This window comes from Salarias fasciatus, unplaced genomic scaffold (genome assembly GCF_902148845.1).
Source record: "Salarias fasciatus unplaced genomic scaffold, fSalaFa1.1, whole genome shotgun sequence".
NCBI classification, from domain to species: domain Eukaryota; kingdom Metazoa; phylum Chordata; class Actinopteri; order Blenniiformes; family Blenniidae; genus Salarias; species Salarias fasciatus.
In genome coordinates, this window is record NW_021941383.1 from 1 (window position 1) to 21369 (window position 21369).

At 55.6% G+C, this 21369-nt stretch overlaps 1 protein-coding gene across 1 annotated transcript in view; it reads left to right on the plus strand.

Moving 5' to 3' along the window:
• Positions 1-80: 80 nt before the first annotated feature.
• Positions 81-21369, plus strand: part of cdc42bpb (CDC42 binding protein kinase beta (DMPK-like)) — a 29574-nt gene continuing 8285 nt past the window's right edge. The window contains exons 1-19 of the mRNA XM_030087370.1: positions 81-86; positions 1921-2069; positions 2177-2270; positions 2924-3124; positions 6323-6571; positions 6750-7011; positions 8587-8655; positions 8901-9034; positions 9146-9388; positions 9466-9576; positions 12364-12599; positions 17342-17447; positions 18304-18428; positions 18593-18695; positions 18792-18940; positions 19041-19132; positions 20115-20194; positions 20282-20353; positions 20488-20547. Of these exons, the coding sequence (XP_029943230.1) occupies positions 1930-2069; positions 2177-2270; positions 2924-3124; positions 6323-6571; positions 6750-7011; positions 8587-8655; positions 8901-9034; positions 9146-9388; positions 9466-9576; positions 12364-12599; positions 17342-17447; positions 18304-18428; positions 18593-18695; positions 18792-18940; positions 19041-19132; positions 20115-20194; positions 20282-20353; positions 20488-20547 (2526 nt within the window). The 5' untranslated portion in view covers positions 81-86; positions 1921-1929. The remainder of the gene's footprint in view (positions 87-1920; positions 2070-2176; positions 2271-2923; positions 3125-6322; positions 6572-6749; positions 7012-8586; positions 8656-8900; positions 9035-9145; positions 9389-9465; positions 9577-12363; positions 12600-17341; positions 17448-18303; positions 18429-18592; positions 18696-18791; positions 18941-19040; positions 19133-20114; positions 20195-20281; positions 20354-20487; positions 20548-21369) is intronic.

Consider the following 21369-nt stretch of genomic DNA (forward strand, 5'->3'; position numbering starts at 1 on the left):
AACTAGCTGGTGAGTATAACTAGCTGATTAGTATGACCGCTAGCTGGTTAGTATTATCACTAGCTGGTTAGTAGGACAACTTCCTGGTTAGTAGGACGACTAGCTGGTTAGTAGGACAACTAGCTGGTTAGTAGGACAACTAGCTGGTTAGTAGGACAACTTCCTGGTTAGTAGGACGACTAGCTGGTTAGTAGGACAACTAGCTGGTTAGTAGGACAACTTCCTGGTTAGTAGGACAACTAGCTGGTTAGTAGGACAACTAGCTGGTTAGTAGGACAACTAGCTGGTGAGTATAACTAGCTGATTAGTATGACCGCTAGCTGGTTAGTATGATCACTAGCTGGTTAGTAGGACCGCTAGCTGGTTAGTAGGACAGCACAGCTAGCTTGTTAGTATGCCAGCTAGTTGGTTAGTATGATTACTAGCTGGTTAGTATGACAACTAGCTGTTTGAGAATTTAGAAGCTGTTCTATGCAGGGCCTGATGAGGAACCTGGGGAGTGTGAGTCACTTTGAGATGATTACCTGGTTAGTCTGAGATAACTAGCTGGTTAGGGTGGCACTGACCTGGTTAGAATGAGATAAGTAGGGAGAGCGGGGTCATTTGTGCCGAGGGGCAGGTAGTGCCGCCCCTGTTATTTAGAAAACCGCGGTGGTTCTGGTCATGTGACCTCGGGCGTCACGTGGCCGGAGAGGTGAGCACGTTTAGGTTCAAAAACATTTTTTTTGCCTTCCAAAGTAAAATTTCCATGGTTGAGGTTGTTTGATTGCTGTGTTTGAACAATTATAGAAAACTTTGAAAACATTTCACAGGTTTTACTGCTTCAGTGAGCTGCTTCATGAGTCTGTACAGCTCACATGATGCTCGCTCAGAGCAGCTTGTTTTCAAGATGGTGGGCCTGGGGTCATTTGTGCCGAACGACCTGCCAGCGGCACAACTTAACCCAACTGATGATGATCTACTATATATGACTTTATTGTATTTTACTGTTATTGTACATCTTATTCTTCCATTTGATCACTAAAACTATGAGTCATTCTTCATTTCAGATCAGAATCCATCATGTCACAGATACAAACGGAGACAGACAGGGATCCGACTTTTCAGAGTTTCTGAAGCGAAGTGATGAGGCCTGTTGATGGAAAGTCCATCTTCACATTTAGAGAGAATGATGAAGGAGCGTGTTGATAGAGCCAGAAGGGAGCGCAGGTTCATGTTCCACTGCAGCAGCGACCAGAGGAACGTCCAGGAGGTCCAGTCTGTGAAGACATGCAGACGCAGTCCGCTGCTCATTTTAGATTCTTGATTTTGTTCTTGGCAGGTGTTCGTGTGGCGCTGGGCCTTGTTGAAGCAAACTGGCCTTTGATGATGTTAAAACTTTAAATTAACATTAAACAAGTACTTTTGTGTTGAATTTGTCTTGTTTTTATCCAGCATTGTCATTTTTGATATTAAAATGATCTTTTTCACTTCAGTTATCAGCGGCACAACTTACCCCGCACTCGGGGTAAGTTGTGCCACAAAACCACTTTTTTTCCAAAGCTGTATTTCTCACACAGTTAATTTCAGATCCACAGTGACAGCTCCCAGGATGCACAGCGTCCTGAACCACAGGGACATTTTCTCGCTGCAGGCGTCCTGTGATCCCCGGCTGTTAAAGGCACTTTAAGTGAAAACTGGCACGACTTCCCCCACTATGTGATCAGTGTCACAATGACTTGGTTATTGTGGGATAACTAGTTAATAAGATAATTACCTGCTCAGTGAGATAGCTGTCTAGTTCATGTGGTAACTACCTGGTTAATGAGATGACTACCTGGTTAGTGTGAAATCACTTCCTGGTTACTGGAACTGGAACGGTCCATGTTGCATTGCAGCCTTCTCTGTGGAGTGCTGACAGTAATCTGATTACTTCTGCAGTACCTGGTAATGGATTACTACGTGGGCGGAGACCTGCTGACGCTCCTCAGTAAGTTCGAGGACCGCCTCCCGGAGGACATGGCCCGGTTCTACGTGGCCGAGATGGTTCTGGCCATCAGCTCCGTCCACCAGCAGCACTACGTCCACAGGTACTGCCCCGGTCCCGGTTCTGCTCCCGGTTCTGCTCCCGCCCGACCTGCTCCCGGTTCTGGTTCTGGTTCTGGTTCCGTACTTGTCTTCTCCCTCCTTCCCACAGGGACATCAAACCGGACAACGTCCTCCTGGACGTCCACGGACACATCCGCCTGGCGGACTTCGGCTCCTGTCTGCGTCTGATGGAGAACGGAACGGTAAGCTGACCGGCTCACCCCGGACCGGTTCAGGTTCCCGGGGGGCCTGGGGGTCCAGGGGGACAGGGGGTCTCTGGTTGGTGGCAAAATGGACCAATCAAAAGCCTCCTTTCCACCGAGCTGGTTCCAGGTCTGTTCCAGATCCAGGTCCTGCCTCAGATCCAGGTCTTCGTGTTTTAAGATTTGTCTCAAAACTTTACCTCACGAGTCATCGTCTGGGGGCGGAGTCATCAGCTGGGGGCGGGGCCATCGGCTGGGGGTGGAGTCATCTGCTGGGGCGGGGCCATCAAGACAAATGACAAGACACATCAGATCCAGGAACAGATCCAGGACAGACCCATGGACAGATCTCGAGACCGAAGGAGGACCTGGTCCCAGAAGTTCAGCTGGGACATCACAGAAAGACCAGGATGAGTGGACGAGGACTTCACTGGTCTGATTAGGGGGACGGTTCTGACCGTTCCGGATTAGAGGCTTGTTAGTTCAGATCAAAGGCTGGAAACTGGTCAGCTGTGTTAGTCTGGGTCCAGGTCCGGTCCTGGGTGGGTTCAGCTGTCGGGTCTGGGTCCAGGTCCGGTCCTGGGTGGGTTCAGCTGTCGGGTCTGGGTCCAGGTCCGGTCCTGGGTGGGTTCAGCTGTCGGGTCTGGGTCCAGGTCCAGTCCTCGGTGGCGGTCGGGACCCCGGACTACATCTCCCCGGAGATCCTGCAGGCCATGGAGGACGGGCAGGGCCGCTACGGGCCGGAGTGCGACTGGTGGTCTCTGGGGGTCTGCGTCTACGAGATGCTGTACGGAGAGACCCCCTTCTACGCCGAGTCCCTGGTGGAGACCTACGGCAAGATCATGAACCACCAGGTCAGAGGACCCCAGTAATCTGATTACTCTGCAGCTCTGTGTGTATGTGTGTGTGTGTGTGTGTGTGGTGTGTGTGGTGTGTGTGGTGTGTGTGTGTGTGTTGTGTGTGTTGTGTGTGTTGTGTGTGTGTGTGTGGTGTGTGTGTGTGTGTGTGTGTGGTGTGTGTGTGTGTGTGTGTGGTGTGTGTGGTGTGTGTGGTGTGTGTTGTGTGTGTTGTGTGTGTGTGTGTGGTGTGTGTGGTGTGTGTGTGTGTGTGTGTGTGTGTGGTGTGTGTTGTGTGTGTGTGTGTGTGTGTGTTTGTGTGTGTGTGTGTGTGTGTGTGTGTGTGTGTGTGTTGTGTGTGGTGTGTTGTGTGTTGTGTGTGGTGTGTGTGGTGTGTGTGGTGTGTGTGTGTGTGTGTGTGTGTGGTGTGTGTGTGTGTGTGTGTGTGTGTGTGTGTGTGTGTGTTGTGTGGAACTAACATTGAAGAAGAGGTTAAAGGTCTCTGTTGAATGAATGAATGAAATTTATTGAATACATGCTTCTGTTTTGTACAATCACTATATTCCACAATTAACACATATATGTATATATATATGTGTGTATATATGTGTGTATATATGTGTGTATATATGTGTGTATATATGTCTCTATATATTCAAAAGCAATGGCCGGAGTTTCAGCGTTCAGCCGCTCCCGAACATATTTCATGTTACGCTGAAGTCGCATCCAGTTCCAGTTCTTTTTTTGTTTTTCTTTTGCGAAGCTGCTCCTGCGATGTCATAATATAGATGTATGTATATACATACATACACATACATACATGAACATATAAATACACAAACATATCTATTATAATTATTAATACTATGACTACCATTATTATTAACATTATACCGTAATTATTAGGGGTGTAACGATACACAAAAATCTGGGTTCGGTCCGTACCTCGGTTCTGAGGTCAGGGTTCGGTTCGGTTCGGTTCGGTTCGGTTTCGATACAGTAGGGAACAAAATGCAGAACCTGAATGTTCCTGTTGTTGTCATGCTCCCCGTGTCGGTGTCGGTGTCGGCTGTGCGGCACATCACCGACGCCAACGCTCCTCTCTGCTGCTGCATTTGGGCTCAGCTGTGCACGTTCCATGCAGCGCACTGAAAACATGATTTGTGAAATTTTGGGGGGGGCCTAAATATTGGAAAAATGCTGTTTCCCCATGTATTTAATTAATTTATTATTATTGGTTTAGTATGATCATAATCACGGATTATATGCAGAATTAGGCCAGTTTTAATGGATGATTTGAGCATCACTATTTCACTTAATAAAGATGGCGACCTGCATGCAGTACTGGTCCTCACCATTGGAGCGTGGGGGCGCTATGCCTTAAGCGTCACTTAAAGCAGACATGTTCCCTCCGAGGCACGCGCCCCCCCCAGTGAGCCCCCCGCCAGCCGGTACGGTTCCACACTGCTTCTCTTCAGTGCCAGCCCTCCTCCTCCTCCTGACAGTCTGCTCTCTCCTCCTCCAGCTTCTCTCTGAGTTTCTTCAGACGGAGTTGCAGCCTGTTCGCTTCAGACTCACTTTTCAAAGTTCGCGTCTGTCGCGGTTTGTTTGCTGTGGCGCTCTGGCGCATGCGTGTACCGGCGCGACGTGCGCATACGCGCAACGCGGTCACAGAATCTGTTCTGCGCGCGGACGTCCGTGGACAGAAGTTGATGACGTGACGTCCCAGGGACCAATGCGCCACGCGGACATGTGGAGCCTGGAGGAAGCTGCTAGCAGCAGCAGTCATGGCTGCAGGTGTAGCTGCTCATGCTAGCGGCAGAACGTAAACACACGCACCATCCGGCCGTGAGCGGGAAAAAACAAACTTTGGCCCGTGAACTCACCCGGGGACAGTCCTGTACCGAACCGAACGGCCCGGACCGGAACGGTTCAGTACAAATACATGTATTCTTACACCCCTAGTAATGATCATAATCATGATATTTTTCTTCTTTATTGAAGAATACTTACTGAGTAGTAGATCCGTATTGCCTTCTGAACTCCACCACATCACCATCAGCAGCAAGACTCTCTTTATAAATTATTATTAACAGTTACTTACTTTTAACTATGTATAATTTAGATGTACTCATTAGACAGACTGGTATTGATGGTTACAGTTACTTGCAGTTGTGAGTGGTGCTGAGGAAGGCCTGGACCGTGTCCGATACTGCGCTTTAAAGGAATACTCCGAAGATTTTGGACCCCCGCCCCATCCCGATCATCACAGAGTGAGATCAGCTCATAAATACCTTTTTATGTCCGTTGGTCCAGTGCCTGGCTAACAGCTGTTAGCATCAGAGTTAGCTTAGCTCCACTGCTGCAGGTGAAGAGGAGACAGAGCCAGACTGAGAAAGTGGACAAAATCCTCCTTCCAGTGGTCCAGGGGACGGCGTGTTAGCACGCCAAGTAAATCTGAATGGTTATAAAACTTTATAAAAGACGTGTTTTCTTTTCAATCCCTTAAAGTAGCGTTTTGATCCACAGACCTGCACAAGCATCGTGCGCTGCGGGAGGATATACCGGCGCCCAGCGGCTGAGTCTGAGCTGCCGCTGTGCTCCGGTGTATCCTTCCAGAGCGCCGCCATGCGCAGGTCTGTGGATCAACACGTTATTTTCACGGATTGAAAAGAAAAACTTGTCTTTTAAAATGCTTTATAACCATTCGGATTTACTTGGCGTGCTAACACGCCGTCCCCTGGACCGCTGGAAGGAGGATTCTGTCCACTTTCTCAGTCTGGCTCTGTCTCCTCTCCACCTGCAGCAGTGGAGCTAAGCTAACTCTGATGCTAACAGCTGTTAGCCAGGCACTGGACCAACGGACATAAAAAGGTATTTATGAGCTGATCTCACTCTGTGATGATCGGGATGGGGTGGGGGTCCAAAATCTTCGGAGTATTCCTTTAAGAGAGACGAGGTCTCTGGAGGCCTGCAGCCAGAAGGCGGTGGCCTTGGTGCAGCAGACCCCCCACTGGCCCGCCCTACACTAAATTTTATTTATTTATTTATTTATCTTTAATGTCCACCAAAGACACCATCATGTCCATGAAACAGTTAATCCAAAAATATCTGAATTCAGCATATAGGTAGGTGTATTAAAGTATTACTCTGTTTGCATTTCTGAACCTCATTCTGGTCTCTGCTCCTGGTCTCTGGTCCCGGTCCTGGTCTCAGGAGCGGTTCCAGTTCCCCTCCCATGTGACTGACGTGTCCCTGGAGGCCCGGGACCTGATCCAGAACCTGCTGTGCTCCCGGGACCGCCGCCTGGGTCTGAACGGGATCTCGGACTTCAAGAGCCACGCCTTCTTCTCAGGGATCGACTGGGACCACATCCGGTCCGCCGAGGCCCCCTACGTCCCCGACGTGTCCTCCCCCACCGACACGTCCAACTTTGACGTGGACGACGACGTCCTGAAGAACCCCGTGAGTCTGACCTCTGACCCCTTTATTTTTGACCCTTGTCCGTGACCTCTGACCTGTCCGTGACCTCTGACCTGTCTGTGACCTCTGACTCCTGTCTGTGACCTCTGACCTGTCTGTGACCTCTGACCCCTGTCTGTGACCTCTGACCTGTCTGTGACCTCTGACCTCTGTCCTGCAGGAAGTGTCTCCTCCTCCGTCGCTCTCCGGCTTCACCGGGCAGCACCTCCCCTTCGTGGGCTTCACCTTCACCACCGGCAGCCGCTTCTCCGACCGCAGCCAGGGGGCGGGGGGGGCGGGGGGGGCGGCAGAGGAGGGCGGGGCAGGGGGCGGGGCAGGAGGCGGGGCAGGAGGAGGGGCAGGAGGAGGGGAGGTGGAGGCTTTTGAGAAGAGGATCCTCCGACTGGAGAAGGAGAAACAGGAGCTGCACCAGAAACTACAGGGTGAGAGCAGGAGTGTGTGTGTGTGTGTGTGTGTGTGTGTGTGTGTGTGTGTGTGTGTGTGTGTGTGTGTGTGTGTGTGTCAGTGACCCAGTTTACATGGTGTTTTTTCAATCTGATAAACGCCTGTGCAAACATGGACGGCAGACAAAGCGATCCACCATGAATCCTGGTCCTCCAGGGTCCTGGTCCTCCAGGGTCCTGGTCCTCCAGGGTCCTGGTCCTCCAGGGTCCTGGTCCTCCAGGGTTCTGGTGAAGCGGATTATCCAGCATCCTGGGACATGAGGACAGGGTCTCTGGAGGACCTTCCAGGTCTTGGTCTCTGCAGGAGCTGCTGCTGCAGGAGCTCCTCCCGGCTGGAGCGCCGCCGCCGAGCGCCACGTCTCGGTGCAGCTCTGCTGCTGATGCTTCTAATGAACTGGCGCTCGTGTTAAAGCTCGGGTCGGCAATCTTGGAAAACTAGCATGTAGCACGAATGTAGCGTCTCCTCAAGGCTCCGCCCAGCTCCCGCCCCATTGGAGGAGCTCCCGTTGGGAGCGAACGCCCTGGACGCGGGAGCGCCACTCGCACGGAGTTTGTGACGGCCTCCAGTGTTCTGAACCTTCCTGACTGCTGCGCACCACGCTCCCAGCAGCGCAGCGCGCCGCGCCGCTCCCTTCCTTCTGTTTCTCACGCGAGCGGCGAGCGGCGAGCGCGGCGTGGCTCTGAGCCAGGGCCGGAGCACGCCACTGAAATGAACGCAGGGGGCTGGTAGAACGGAGAAGGGATTTGATTGGCTCCTGAAGAGCGGTCCGCGCCTTACGATTGGTCGGAGTTTTTACTGTCCTGTGGCCGCGACAGCGGTCAGATTTTTTCCGTCCACATAAAGCATTGACTTCTCCCAGGGGGGGGGGGGGGGGGGGAGCGTTTCACTCAGGATGACAGGAAGTGCTGCTGGACAACACCGTCTACCGTCTACCTGAGCTTTAGCTGGTGACCAACAGACTGAAACGTGGTCGTTGTGGCGAGCGTGGGCTCTCTCCAGCTCCAGTGACTGAACACGTTCAGAGTCTTTCGTGAGTCTGACTGTCACAGCTGCTGTTATCAGCAGGTGTTCACACAGAACGCCGCCGCCACTCGTTAACACGGGAACCAGTTAGTCCATAACACCGGCCGGACATCGCTGCGTTCTGCCACGGAGCTCTTTCTACAACTCGCTGTCGCGCGATTTGGTTCCATCTCGCCGCTCCACGGATTTTTAATAAAAACCCCGAGAGAACAAAGTGTTTTTCAGCCACCGTCGTGTTCTTCTGTCTTCCTGTTTCCTGTTTCCTGCTTCCTGTTTCCTGCTTCCTGTTTCCTGTCACGTCATCACGTCACTACGTACGAGGGAACGCATGGCGGAACAAATAAACCCGTTTAATCCGCTCCGCTGTCAGGCGGCGTTTACATGAACCACGGAGCGGATCCTGGACCGGTGTAGACCAGCTGGTACAGCCGGATCCGACTGACGCAGATCCTCTCGGGGTGTGTGTGTGTGTGTGTGTGTGTGTGTGTGTGTGTGTGTGTGTGTGTGTGTGTGTGTGTGTGTGTGTGCAGACCTCCCTCAGGAGAAGGAGGTGAAGAAGCTGAGTGAGGAGATCGAGCGGCTGAAGAAGAAGCTGGCAGGTAGAGTCTGGACCGGTTTACAGTCTGGACCGGTTTACAGTCTGGACCGGTTTACAGTCTGGACCGGTTTACAGTCTGGACCGGTTTACAGTCTGGACCGGTTTACAGTCTGGACCGGTTTACAGTCTGGACCGGTTTAGAGTCTGGACCGGTCGAACTAGTTAAGCACTAGTTCGACCCGGGCCCGGCTGACCCCGGCTGACCCCGGCTGACCCCGGCTGACCCCGCCCCCTGTGCCGTGGCAGACTCTGATAGGCTGGAGACCCAGCTGGAGGAGGCGGTCTCCCTCAGGCAGGACTACGAAAGCTCCGCCTCCAGAGTGAAGACACTGGAGAGACAGGTGAAGACGCTGCGGCAGGACAAGGACGACGTCCACAAGGTGAGGCCGTCCCACCCGGTCCCACCCGGTCCCACCCGGTCCCACGAGGTCCCACCCGGTCCCACCCAGTCCCACCCGGTCCCACCCTGACGTCCCCCTGTCCCCGAGCAGCAGCTGACCGAGTCCCTGGACCGGCTCCGGACCCAGACCCGGGAGCTGAAGGAGGCGCACTCCCAGAGGAGGCGGGCCCTGCAGGAGTTCTCGGAGCTGTCGGAGAACCTGGCCCAGCTGAGGGGGGACCGGACCCGGCTGAGCCGCCAGCTCCGGGACAGGGAGGACGAGAACCAGGTCCTGGTCCAGAGGGCCGAGGCCAGCCGGCAGGAGGCCCGCGGCGCCGAGGAGGACCGCAAGGAGGTGAGGGGGCCGGCGCCGGCGCCGGACCGGGTCCTGGTCCTGCCGGTCCCGACCCTGACCCGGTCTGGCTCTGGCAGATGGAGGTCCGGCTGGATGCGGTCCAGGCGGAGGTCTTGAAGGAGCGGAAGCTGAGGGAGCACAGCGAAGTCCAGAACCAGCAGCTGGAGGCGGAGCTCCAGAGCCTAAAGGTCAGAGGTCACCGGCGTCCTGGGCCCACTGAGGACCAGGTCCAAGAACCAGGACCACCAGAGAGAGAAGGACCAGGACCACCAGGGACTGAAGGACCAGGACTACCTTAGACTGAAGGACCAGGACTACCAGGGACCGAAGGACCAGGACTACCTTAGACTGAAGGACCAGGACTACCAGGGACCGAAGGACCAGGACTACCAGGGACTGAAGGACCAGGACTACCAGGGACTGAAGGACCAGGACTACCGGAGACTGAAAAACCAGGACTACCAGAGACTGAAGGACCAGGACTACCAGAGACCGAAGGACCAGGACTACCAGGGACTGAAGGACCAGGACTACCTTAGACTGAAGGACCAGGACTACCAGAGACCGAAGGACCAGGACTACCAGGGACTGAAGGACCAGGACTACCTTAGACTGAAGGACCAGGACTACCTTAGACTGAAGGACCAGGACTACCAGAGACCGAAGGACCAGGACTACCAGGGACTGAAGGACCAGGACTACCAGGGACTGAAGGACCAGGACTACCAGGGACCGAAGGACCAGGACTACCAGGGACTGAAGGACCAGGACTACCAGGGACTGAAGGACCAGGACTACCAGGGACTGAAGGACCAGGACTACCAGGGACTGAAGGACCAGGACTACCAGGGACTGAAGGACCAGGACTACCTTAGACTGAAGGACCAGGACTACCAGGGACTGAAGGACCGGGACTACCAGGGACCGAAGGACCAGGACTACCAGGGACTGAAGGACCAGGACTACCAGGGACCGAAGGACCAGGACTACCAGGGACTGAAGGACCAGGACTACCAGGGACTGAAGGACCAGGACTACCAGGGACTGAAGGACCAGGACTACCAGGGACTGAAGGACCAGGACTACCAGGGACTGAAGGACCAGGACTACCGGAGACTGAAAAACCAGGACTACCAGAGACTGAAGGACCAGGACTACCAGAGACTGAAGGACCAGGACTACCAGGGACTGAAGGACCAGGACCACCAGGGACTGAAGGACCAGGACTACCAGGGACTGAAGGACCAGGACTACCAGGGACTGAAGGACCAGGACTACCAGGGACTGAAGGACCAGGACTACCAGGGACCGAAGGACCAGGACTACCAGAGACCGAAGGACCAGGACTACCAGGGACTGAAGGACCAGGACTACCAGGGACCGAAGGACCAGGACTACCAGGGACTGAAGGACCAGGACTACCAGGGACTGAAGGACCAGGACTACCAGGGACTGAAGGACCAGGACTACCAGGGACTGAAGGACCAGGACTACCAGGGACTGAAGGACCAGGACTACCAGGGACTGAAGGACCAGGACTACCTTAGACTGAAGGACCAGGACTACCAGGGACCGAAGGACCGGGACTACCAGGGACCGAAGGACCAGGACTACCAGGGACTGAAGGACCAGGACTACCAGGGACCGAAGGACCAGGACTACCAGGGACTGAAGGACCAGGACTACCAGGGACTGAAGGACCAGGACTACCAGGGACTGAAGGACCAGGACTACCAGGGACCGAAGGACCAGGACTACCAGGGACTGAAGGACCAGGACTACCAGAGACCGAAGGACCAGGACTACCAGGGACTGAAGGACCAGGACTACCAGGGACTGAAGGACCAGGACTACCAGGGACCGAAGGACCAGGACTACCAGGGACTGAAGGACCAGGACTACCAGGGACTGAAGGACCAGGACTACCAGGGACTGAAGGACCAGGACTACCAGGGACTGAAGGACCAGGACTACCAGAGACTGAAGGACCAGGACTACCAGGGACTGAAGGACCAGGACTACCAGAGACTGAAGGACCAGGACTACCAGGGACTGAAGGACCAGGACCACCAGGGACTGAAGGACCAGGACTACCAGGGACTGAAGGACCAGGACTACCAGGGACTGAAGGACCAGGACTACCAGGGACTGAAGGACCAGGACTACCAGGGACCGAAGGACCAGGACTACCAGAGACCGAAGGACCAGGACTACCAGGGACTGAAGGACCAGGACTACCAGGGACCGAAGGACCAGGACTACCAGGGACTGAAGGACCAGGACTACCAGGGACTGAAGGACCAGGACTACCAGGGACTGAAGGACCAGGACTACCAGGGACTGAAGGACCAGGACTACCAGGGACTGAAGGACCAGGACTACCAGGGACTGAAGGACCAGGACTACCTTAGACTGAAGGACCAGGACTACCAGGGACCGAAGGACCGGGACTACCAGGGACCGAAGGACCAGGACTACCAGGGACTGAAGGACCAGGACTACCAGGGACCGAAGGACCAGGACTACCAGAGACCGAAGGACCAGGACTACCAGGGACTGAAGGACCAGGACTACCAGGGACTGAAGGACCAGGACTACCAGGGACCGAAGGACCAGGACTACCAGGGACTGAAGGACCAGGACTACCAGGGACTGAAGGACCAGGACTACCAGGGACTGAAGGACCAGGACTACCAGGGACTGAAGGACCAGGACTACCAGAGACTGAAGGACCAGGACTACCAGGGACTGAAGGACCAGGACTACCAGAGACTGAAGGACCAGGACTACCAGGGACTGAAGGACCAGGACTACCAGGGACTGAAGGACCAGGACTACCAGGGACTGAAGGACCAGGACTACAGTCTTTCACCCCCCTTCAGGGTCCATCGGTTCTGTGTTCTTGAGGGTCCGTTCAGGTTCTTTCAGCCCACGTCCCTGACCCCCTTGGTCCTGGTTCTGGTCTGGGCCTGCAGGGTCGGGGAGCGGCCTCGCGGGGCAGCGAGGTCCAGCCGGAGCTGTCCCGCCTGAAGGCGGAGCTGGACCAGAAGGTCCGGTTCTACGAGGAGGAGCTGCTGAGGAGAGACTCCGCCCACATGAGCGAGATCAAGACCCTCCGCAAGGACCTGCAGGAGTCCCAGGAGGCCCAGCTGTCCACCAACCGGGACCTGCTGCAGCTCCGGGACAAGCTGGACCAGGCCAGGACCGACAGGTGAGGGTCTCCGTCCCGGGCGGGTCCCGGTTCTGCCTCTGGACCTGCAGGACGGACTCTGGTCTGTGGTCCTTCGCAGTAGAACGTCTGTAGACCTCTGAGCAGAGGAACCGGAACCCAGTTCAGGACAGGGTCTACTGCAGAGACCCTCAAACATCCCCCCAGGTCTGAGTCCAGGTCTGTTAGTCCAGGTCTAAGTCCAGGTCTAAGTCCAGGTCTAAGTCCAGGTCTAAGTCCAGGTCTGTTAGTCCAGGTCTAAGTCCAGGTCTGTTAGTCCAGGTCTAAGTCCAGGTCTGAGTCCAGGTCTGTTAGTCCAGGTCTGAGTCCAGGTCTAAGTCCAGGTCTGTTAGTCCAGGTCTGTTAGTCCAGGTCTGAGTCCAGGTCTGAGTCCAGGTCTGAGTCCAGGTCTGAGTCCAGGTCTGAGTCCAGGTCTGAGTCCAGGTCTGAGTCCAGGTCTGGACCCTCCAGATGAGACTCGCTGCTGATTCAGACCTTCAGCTGTTTTCATGCAGTCCTCCTGGATCTGGTCTGAGCGGCCCTGCAGGACTCGGGTCTTCACGTCACACCGGCTCGTCCGGCGGGCGGACGGCGCAGCGACCCCTGCTGGCCGCCCGCCGCTCCACGCCCGCAGGCATTGTCCAATATTTAGTTTCCTCTTTTTCCATTTTTTTCAATCCCGCCCTGTGCAGACCATCACCCTGCTGGGGCCACGGCTCCCCCTGCTGGTCGGGTCGCTTCCTGTGAAACCAGTTGATCCTTTCTAACCTTTAACAACAATAATAATAATAATAATAATAATGATAATAATAATAATACATTTCATTTCAAAGCGCCGTTCTGGGCAGTCAGGACGCCTCACAATAGAGATGAAAACATTACAGATGAACAGAACAGCAGAACAGACGAGACGGAGCGGCTGACGCAGGAGGCGGAGTCTGGACTGAGGAGGAGAGTCCAGAGCGGCGGAAAGCTCTGCTCCGCATGGAGCTGAGGGGGGGGGGGGACCTGAGGGGGCCGGGGGGGCGATTAGACGGGGGGGGCTTTAAATGTCGCCTTTGCAGACGGACCGCCGCGGCTTTGCGTGCCACGACTCCATGCTGGTTAAAAGTCACTTGTCAAATCATTTCTTTAACACAGGCTGTGCCAGCCTCCGCACACCCGGCGAACAGCCGCCATGCCGCCACCGTCAGCCCCCCCACCGTCACACCACAGCCCCCGCCCACCCCGAGCCAGCCTTCACGTCCACACTCCAGACTCCCAGCGTGCCGCATCATATACTTAAAGGTTACTGGAGGATCCTTGGAACCAATCAGAATGGTCTGGTTCCAGATCGTGATTGGCAGAGTTGGGTGTGTAACGACAAGTAACGAGCGTTACAAGTAGTTAAATTACTTTTGATGGGAACGAGTAGTGTAACGCATTACTCCTTCTAGACTGGTAGTTAAACTGGCGTTACAAATGAAACGCTACGATCGTTACTTTTACTATGACTGCAAACAGAGCAACCAGAATATTATTATTTAAGCGGAGTTTTTTTATCACCAGCAGCAGATGAACGGCGGCCGTTCGAGCAGCTGCTGGCTCTCTCTCTCCTCCGGGTCGGGGCTGATGGAACCGTCACAGGAAAACTGGTTGCCTGATATAAACCTGTGCCCCACTGACACACTGCACTCCCTCCGGCTGTAAACGCCGCTTTTAAAGGAACACTCCGGAGGTCAGGGCCCCGCCCCCTTCCCCTGTCACTGACAAAGTCAGACAAGCTCAGAATCCCTGTGTCTCTGGCTCCCAGCCGTTAGCATCGCAGCAGCTTAGCTCGAAGCTCAGCTGGAGGTCAGTCAGAGCCGGACTGCGCAGTGGACAGAATCCTCCTCCCGGTGGTCCAGGGGACGGCGTGTCAGCACGTCAAGTCAATCCCAGTGGCTATAAGACATTTTAAAAGGCGTGTTTTCTTTTCAATCCATTAAAAAAAAAGCGTTTTGAGACACAGACCTGGCATGGCGGCGCTCCGCGGAGGGATGTACCGCAGCACAGCTCCGGAGCGCTATGCAGTGACGAGGAGTGTAACTTCGTTACTATTTCCATGGAGTAATCAAGTAGTGTAAGGCACTACTTTTTTCAAAAGTAACTAGTAACGGGTAACTCTTTACTTTTTTGAGTAACGGACCCCAGCTCTGATTGGGCAGTCGTAAAGCCAGTCCATGTGGGAAGGCGCCAGCGTGACGACGCGTCCTGTGGACTCGCCGCCTCTGGCGCTCTGGTTCGGAGCTCCGTGCGCAGAGCGTCGTTCAGGAAGCGAAGCAGGGAGCGACCAGCGCGCCTCGCTCAGCAGCGGCGTGCTCCTCCGGAGGTCGCCAGCCGCACAGAAAGAACATTGTCTGAGACGGCAGAGGGGAGAAGGAAGGCCGCAGAAAAGAAGGCAGAGCGAGTTTCTCTGGGAGGTTCCTGTACGAGGCGGCGGACTTCTTCTTTTTTTTTTTGGTTTGGTTTATTTGGGCATATCCCGTTACAAACATCTCGGACAACAGCGTGCAGCCGATCAGTGAGGCCGAAAGGAGCAGGCTGAGCAGAGGCGTGTCGCCAGGTGTGTCTGCCTGGACGCGGACTGTAACGTTCACCATACAGAACCATTCTTCATCACTATTCAGGCCGAGCAAACTAAATGACGTATTATTCCAGCGTTCCCGGTAGTCAAGCTGTGTCTGACGGCTTTCAAAGCAGGAAGGATTCAGGCGGATCAGGAGGAGGGGCTTCCTGCTGCACAGGCGACCTGCTGGTCGTCCCGTTCAGACGGTTCTGCTGCGTGAACGCGTCAGACGCTGCCGTACGGGCCGTGTTCTGATGTGCGAGAGGAAGAAGCGTCGACGTGATTACAGATGTTTTAATCCTGTGAAAGACGACGCTCCGGCTGCGCCGATGGAAACAAAGTGCCGTGCGGCTGCCGTGCGCGCTCCCACAGGCCTCATGGAGGCCGCCGCGCACGGCAGCGCTCCGGAAGGCAAGTCGGCCATGTTGTACGAAATCGGTGGAGAATCCTCGAATATGTCTTTGAATTCAAACAAGAACAGTCCACAGTCGCACACACCGGAGTTCTACACTGTTTTCACACGTGTTCCGAGCGAATATCGTTTCTTGTACCTTGATTTGAACCGATGAATATTAGGACGTTGCTGAGCTCTAAACTCAGTCAGTTCCAGAGCTTCACGCCTCTGATAGAAACAAACACTCTTCCTCGTAGTTCTCACTGCTTGGACCTTAAAGTCCTCAAACCCCCTTAGATTATGTCCACCTTCCCTCTGCGTGAAGCGTTCTGGAAGATTCAGAGGAAGTACATTTGTACTTGCTTTATGTACAAGTTGGACACTGCAGAAGTCGATCAAATCATTCGGTTTTCAAGCTTTGACTTCAGGAACAGAGAATTGGTGTGATCGTAACGACCTGCGCGGTGCGTCACTCACTGCTCGTTTCTGGAGTTCAACGAGGGAATGCAGGGAACTTTTGTAAGTGTTGCCCCAACTCTCTATACAGGAAGTGGAAGTGAGGTGGGGTAATGTTAGTGAGCAGCACAGAGTTCTGAGCGCATCATGATCAAGAAACATGTTGACTTTGTTTAGAACTGCAATACTTCTGGAGATTTTAGATTGTTTGTGTCTTCTATGTGACTTCCAGCTGAGCCTGTTATCAACCGTCACGCCTGAAAACTTCTGTTCAGACTCCATTTCCATTTGAACGCCTTCCGGATTTAATATTGATTCAGTTTATTTTGCTGTTCCCAAAAACCACGGCTGTAGTTTTGTTTGGATTCGCTGATCGTTAGGTTTTGTCCGTCCAAGCGGTGATTCCGCTTCGCTCCGTGTCCACAGCATCGAGTGGAGGAACGATCGTCCCAGCAGGACGGGTCGGTGGCGTCTGCACATGAGACCAGTTTTAAAAGATCAGACTCGTTGAAAATGTCATTAATATATACATGAAACAACTGAGCACCCAGAACAGAACCTTGGGGGACACCACGGGACGTCTTCACACTACTAGATTCATTCTCACCCACTTTCACAAACTGTCTTCTCTGTCAAAAAGCTTTCTGTCCATTTCAGAGTCTCTCCTGAGACACCTTAAAGTCCTCATTCTGTTAACAATAGTCCAGGGTCTGAAACCAGGGTCTGCTGGTCCAGCTTCACAATCCAGGTCCAGAATCCCGGGTCTGTTCTACTGTGTCCTCTGTCTGTCCTCTGAGAGTCCTCTGTCTGTCCTCTGTCTGTCCTCTGAGTGTCCTCTGAGTGTCCTCTGTCTGTCCTCTGAGAGTCCTCTGTCTGTCCTCTGTCTGTCCTCTGAGTGTCCCCTGTCTGTCCTCTGAGTGTCCTCTGAGTGTCCTCTGTCTGTCCTCTGAGAGTCCCCTGTCTGTCCTCTGAGTGTCCCCTGTCTGTCCTCTGAGTGTCCTCTGAGTGTCCCCTGTCTGTCCTCTGAGTGTCCCCTGTCTGTCCTCTGAGTGTCCCCTGTCTGTCCTCTGAGTGTCCCCTGTCTGTCCTCTGAGTGTCCTCTGTCTGTCCTCTGAGTGTCCCCTGTCTGTCCTCTGTCTGTCCTCTGAGTGTCCCCTGTCTGTCCTCTGAGTGTCCTCTGAGTGTCCCCTGTCTGTCCTCTGAGTGTCCCCTGTCTGTCCTCTGAGTGTCCTCTGTCTGTCCTCTGAGTGTCCCCTGTCTGTCCTCTGAGTGTCCTCTGAGTGTCCCCTGTCTGTCCTCTGTCTCCAGGCAGTGGGAGTTGGACGAATCAGTTTCTGCTTTGAAAGAAAATCATGATCGAGAAAAGAAACTTCTGATAGAAGAAAACCGGAAACTAACGACAGAAAGTGACAAGGTGAGAAACACTGTAGTCTGACTGTAGTCTGACTGTACTCCCCCTGACTGTAGTCTGACTGTAGTCTGACTGTACTCCCCCTGACTGTAGTCTGACTGTAGTCCCTCTGACTGTAGTCTGACTGTACTCCCCCTGACTGTAGTCTGACTGTAGTCCCTCTGACTGTAGTCTGACTGTACTCCCCCTGACTGTAGTCTGACTGTAGTCCCTCTGACTGTAGTCTGACTGTACTCCCCCTGACTGTAGTCTGACTGTAGTCCCTCTGACTGTAGTCTGACTGTACTCCCCCTGACTGTAGTCTGACTGTAGTCCCTCTGACTGTAGTCTGACTGTACTCCCCCTGACTGTAGTCTGACTGTAGTCCCTCTGACTGTAGTCTAACTGTAGTCTGACTGTACTCCCCCTGTACTCCCCCTGACTGTAGTCTGACTGTAGTCCCTTTGACTGTAGTCTGACTGTACTCCCTCTGACTGTAGTCTGACTGTACTCCCCCTGACTGTAGTCTGACTGTAGTCTGACTGTAGTCCCTCTGCCTGTAGTCTGCCTGTAGTCTGACTGTACTCCCCCTGACTGTAGTCTGACTGTAGTCCCTCTGACTGTAGTCTAACTGTAGTCTGACTGTACTCCCCCTGTACTCCCCCTGTCTGTAGTCTGACTGTAGTCCCTTTGACTGTAGTCTGACTGTACTCCCTCTGACTGTAGTCTGACTGTACTCCCTCTGACTGTAGTCTGACTGTAATCCCTCTGACTGTAGTCTAATCGTAGTCTGACTGTACTCCCTCTGACTGTAACTGTACACGCTCTGACTGTACTCACTCCGGCTGTAGTCTGACTGTCCTCTGGGCGACCCCCACAGCTCCTGTCCCTGGTGGACTCCCTCACCGTTCAGACCCAGCAGCTGGAGGAGCAGCTGCAGCAGATCTCCTCCAAGAAGGAGAGCGTGGCGCACTGGGAGGCGCAGATCACCGAGATCATCCAGTGGTGAGGGGGCGGGGCGTGGGGCACTGGGAGGGGGCGGGGCATGGGGAGGGGGCGGGGCACGGGGAGGGGGCAGGGCACAGTCTGACACTGGTGTGTGTGTGTGTGTGTGTGTGTGTGTGTGTGTGTGTGTGTGTGTGTGTGTGTGTGTGTGTGTGTGTCTCCAGGGTCAGTGATGAGAAGGACGCCCGGGGCTACCTCCAGGCTTTGGCCTCCAAGATGAACGAGGAGCTGGAGACCCTGCGAGGCTCCAACCTGGGGAGAACAACGGTAACACACTCATACACACACTCTCACACACTCACCCCGCCCCCCTGCAGCACCCCGTTCCCCCCTGAGACCCCTGAGACCCCTGTGGCCCCCCAGGACCCGCTGTGGAAGCTGCGGCGCAGCCAGAAGCTGGACATGTCGGCGCGCCTGGAGCTGCAGTCGGCGCTGGAGGCGGAGCTCCGGGCCAAGCAGCTGGTCCAGGACGAGCTGCGCCGGGCCAAGGAGGCCGGCCTGGGCCTGGAGAGGTCAGAGGTCGCCGCCGCAGCCGCCCGGGCCCGCTCCCGCTCCCGCCCGGCCCGTCTCACCCCGTCTCACCCCGTCTCCCCCCGTCTCCCCGTCCCGCAGGAAGCTGCAGGAGTCGGAGCAGCAGCGCCGGCGGGCGGAGCAGCAGCTGGACAGCCTGAGGAGGGAGGTGGAGGACGGACAGCCGGCCAGAGGTCAGTGCTGCTGCCGGCCTGCAGGGGGGGCTGCTGCACCGCAGCCAGGCCAGCTCCGCTCTGGCAGCTCATCCCCCCGTCCCCCCGTCCCCCCGGTCTTCACTGGTCTCCGGTGTGTCCTGGTCCCCCCCGTCCCTCCCTGTCCCCCCGGTCTTCACTGGTCTCCGGTGTGTCCTGGTCCCCCCCGTCCCTCCCTGCCCCTCCGGTCTTCACTGGTCTCCGGTGTGTCCTGGTCCCCCCCGTCCCTCCCTGTCCCCCCGGTCTTCACTGGTCTCCGGTGTGTCCTGGTCCCCCCCGTCCCCCCGTCCCCCCGGTCTTCACTGGTCTCCGGTGTGTCCTGGTCCCCCCCGTCCCTCCCTGTCCCCCCGGTCTTCACTGGTCTCCGGTGTGTCCTGGTCCCCCCCGTCCCTCCCTGTCCCCCCGGTCTTCACTGGTCTCCGGTGTGTCCTGGTCCCCCCCGTCCCTCCCTGTCCCTCCGGTCTTCACTGGTCTCCGGTGTGTCCTGGTCCCCCCCGTCCCTCCCTGTCCCCCCGGTCTTCACTGGTCTCCGGTGTGTCCTGGTCCCCCCCGTCCCCCCGTCCCCCCGGTCTTCACTGGTCTCCGGTGTGTCCTGGTCCCCCCCGTCCCTCCCTGTCCCTCCCTGTCCCCCCGGTCTTCACTGGTCTCCGGTCTGTCCTGATCCCCCCCGTCCCTCCCTGTCCCCCCCTGTCCCCCCGGTCTTCACTGGTCTCCGGTGTGTCCTGGTCCCCCCCGTCCCTCCCTGTCCCCCCGGTCTTCACTGATCTCCGGTGTGTCCTGGTCCCCCCCGTCCCTCCCTGTCCCCCCGGTCTTCACTGGTCTCTGGTGTGTCCTGGTCCCCCCCGTCCCTCCCTGTCCCCCCGGTCTTCACTGGTCTCCGGTCTGTCCTGATCCCCCCCGTCCCTCCCTGTCCCCCCCTGTCCCCCCGGTCTTCACTGGTCTCCGGTGTGTCCTGGTCCTGCAGGTCTGAAGCTTCCGGACTTTAAGGACTCCATCTTTGAGTACTTCAACACGTCTCCTCTGGCTGCAGACCTGAGCTTCAGGGTAAGCCCCGCCCACTCCGTGATGTCACACGCTCTCCTCCAATCACACTGAGGACGCACGAGGACTCATGTGTCTCTTGTCTTACAGGCGGGTGACTTTGACTCCTCCCCACCGAAAACAGAGACGCCGTCCCCGTCCTCTGCTGCTTCTGAGCACGAGGTGTGTCCCCAGTGTCCCCTCAGGTCCCCAGTGTCCCCTCAGGTCCCCAGTGTCCCCTCAGGTCCCCAGTGTCCCGTCACGTCCACTTTGTCCAGAGTGTCTTCCTGTCTCATTCTGGTGTCTTGGATCCACAGGAGGTTCAAGCCCCGCCCCCCCCTGCTGCCCCGCCCACCAGTGTCCAGAACTCAGCAAAGGTACCAGAGTCCAGTCCAGCTTTATTCATACAGCAGAACCTGCAGAACCAGGTCCAGAGGAGAACCTGCAGAACCAGGTCCAGAGGAGAACCTGCAGAACCAGGTCCAGAGGAGAACCTGCAGAACCAGGGTCAGAGGAGAACCTGCAGAACCAGGTCCAGAGGAGAACCTGCAGAACCAGGGTCAGAGGAGAACCTGCAGAACCAGGTCTAGAGGAGAACCTGCAGAACCAGGGTCAGAGGAGAACCTGCAGAACCAGGTCCAGAGGAGAACCTGCAGAACCAGGGTCAGAGGAGAACCTGCAGAACCAGGTCCAGAGGAGAACCTGCAGAACCAGGGTCAGAGGAGAACCTGCAGAACCAGGTCTAGAGGAGAACCTGCAGAACCAGGTCCAGAGGAGAACCTGCAGAGCCAGGTCCAGAGGAGAACCTGCAGAACCAGGTCTAGAGGAGAACCTGCAGAGCCAGGTCCAGAGGAGAACCTGCAGAACCAGGTCCAGAGGAGAACCTGCAGAACCAGGTCTAGAGGAGAACCTGCAGAACCAGGTCCAGAGGAGAACCTGCAGAACCAGGTCTAGAGGAGAACCTGTAGAACCAGGTCTAGAGGAGAACCTGCAGAGCCAGGTCCAGAGGAGAACCTGCAGAACCAGGTCTAGAGGAGAACCTGCAGAGCCAGGTCCAGAGGAGAACCTGCAGAACCAGGTCTAGAGGAGAACCTGTAGAACCAGGGTCAGAGGAGAACCTGCAGAACCAGGGTCAGAGGAGAACCTGCAGAACCAGGTCTAGAGGAGAACCTGCAGAACCAGGTCTAGAGGAGAACCTG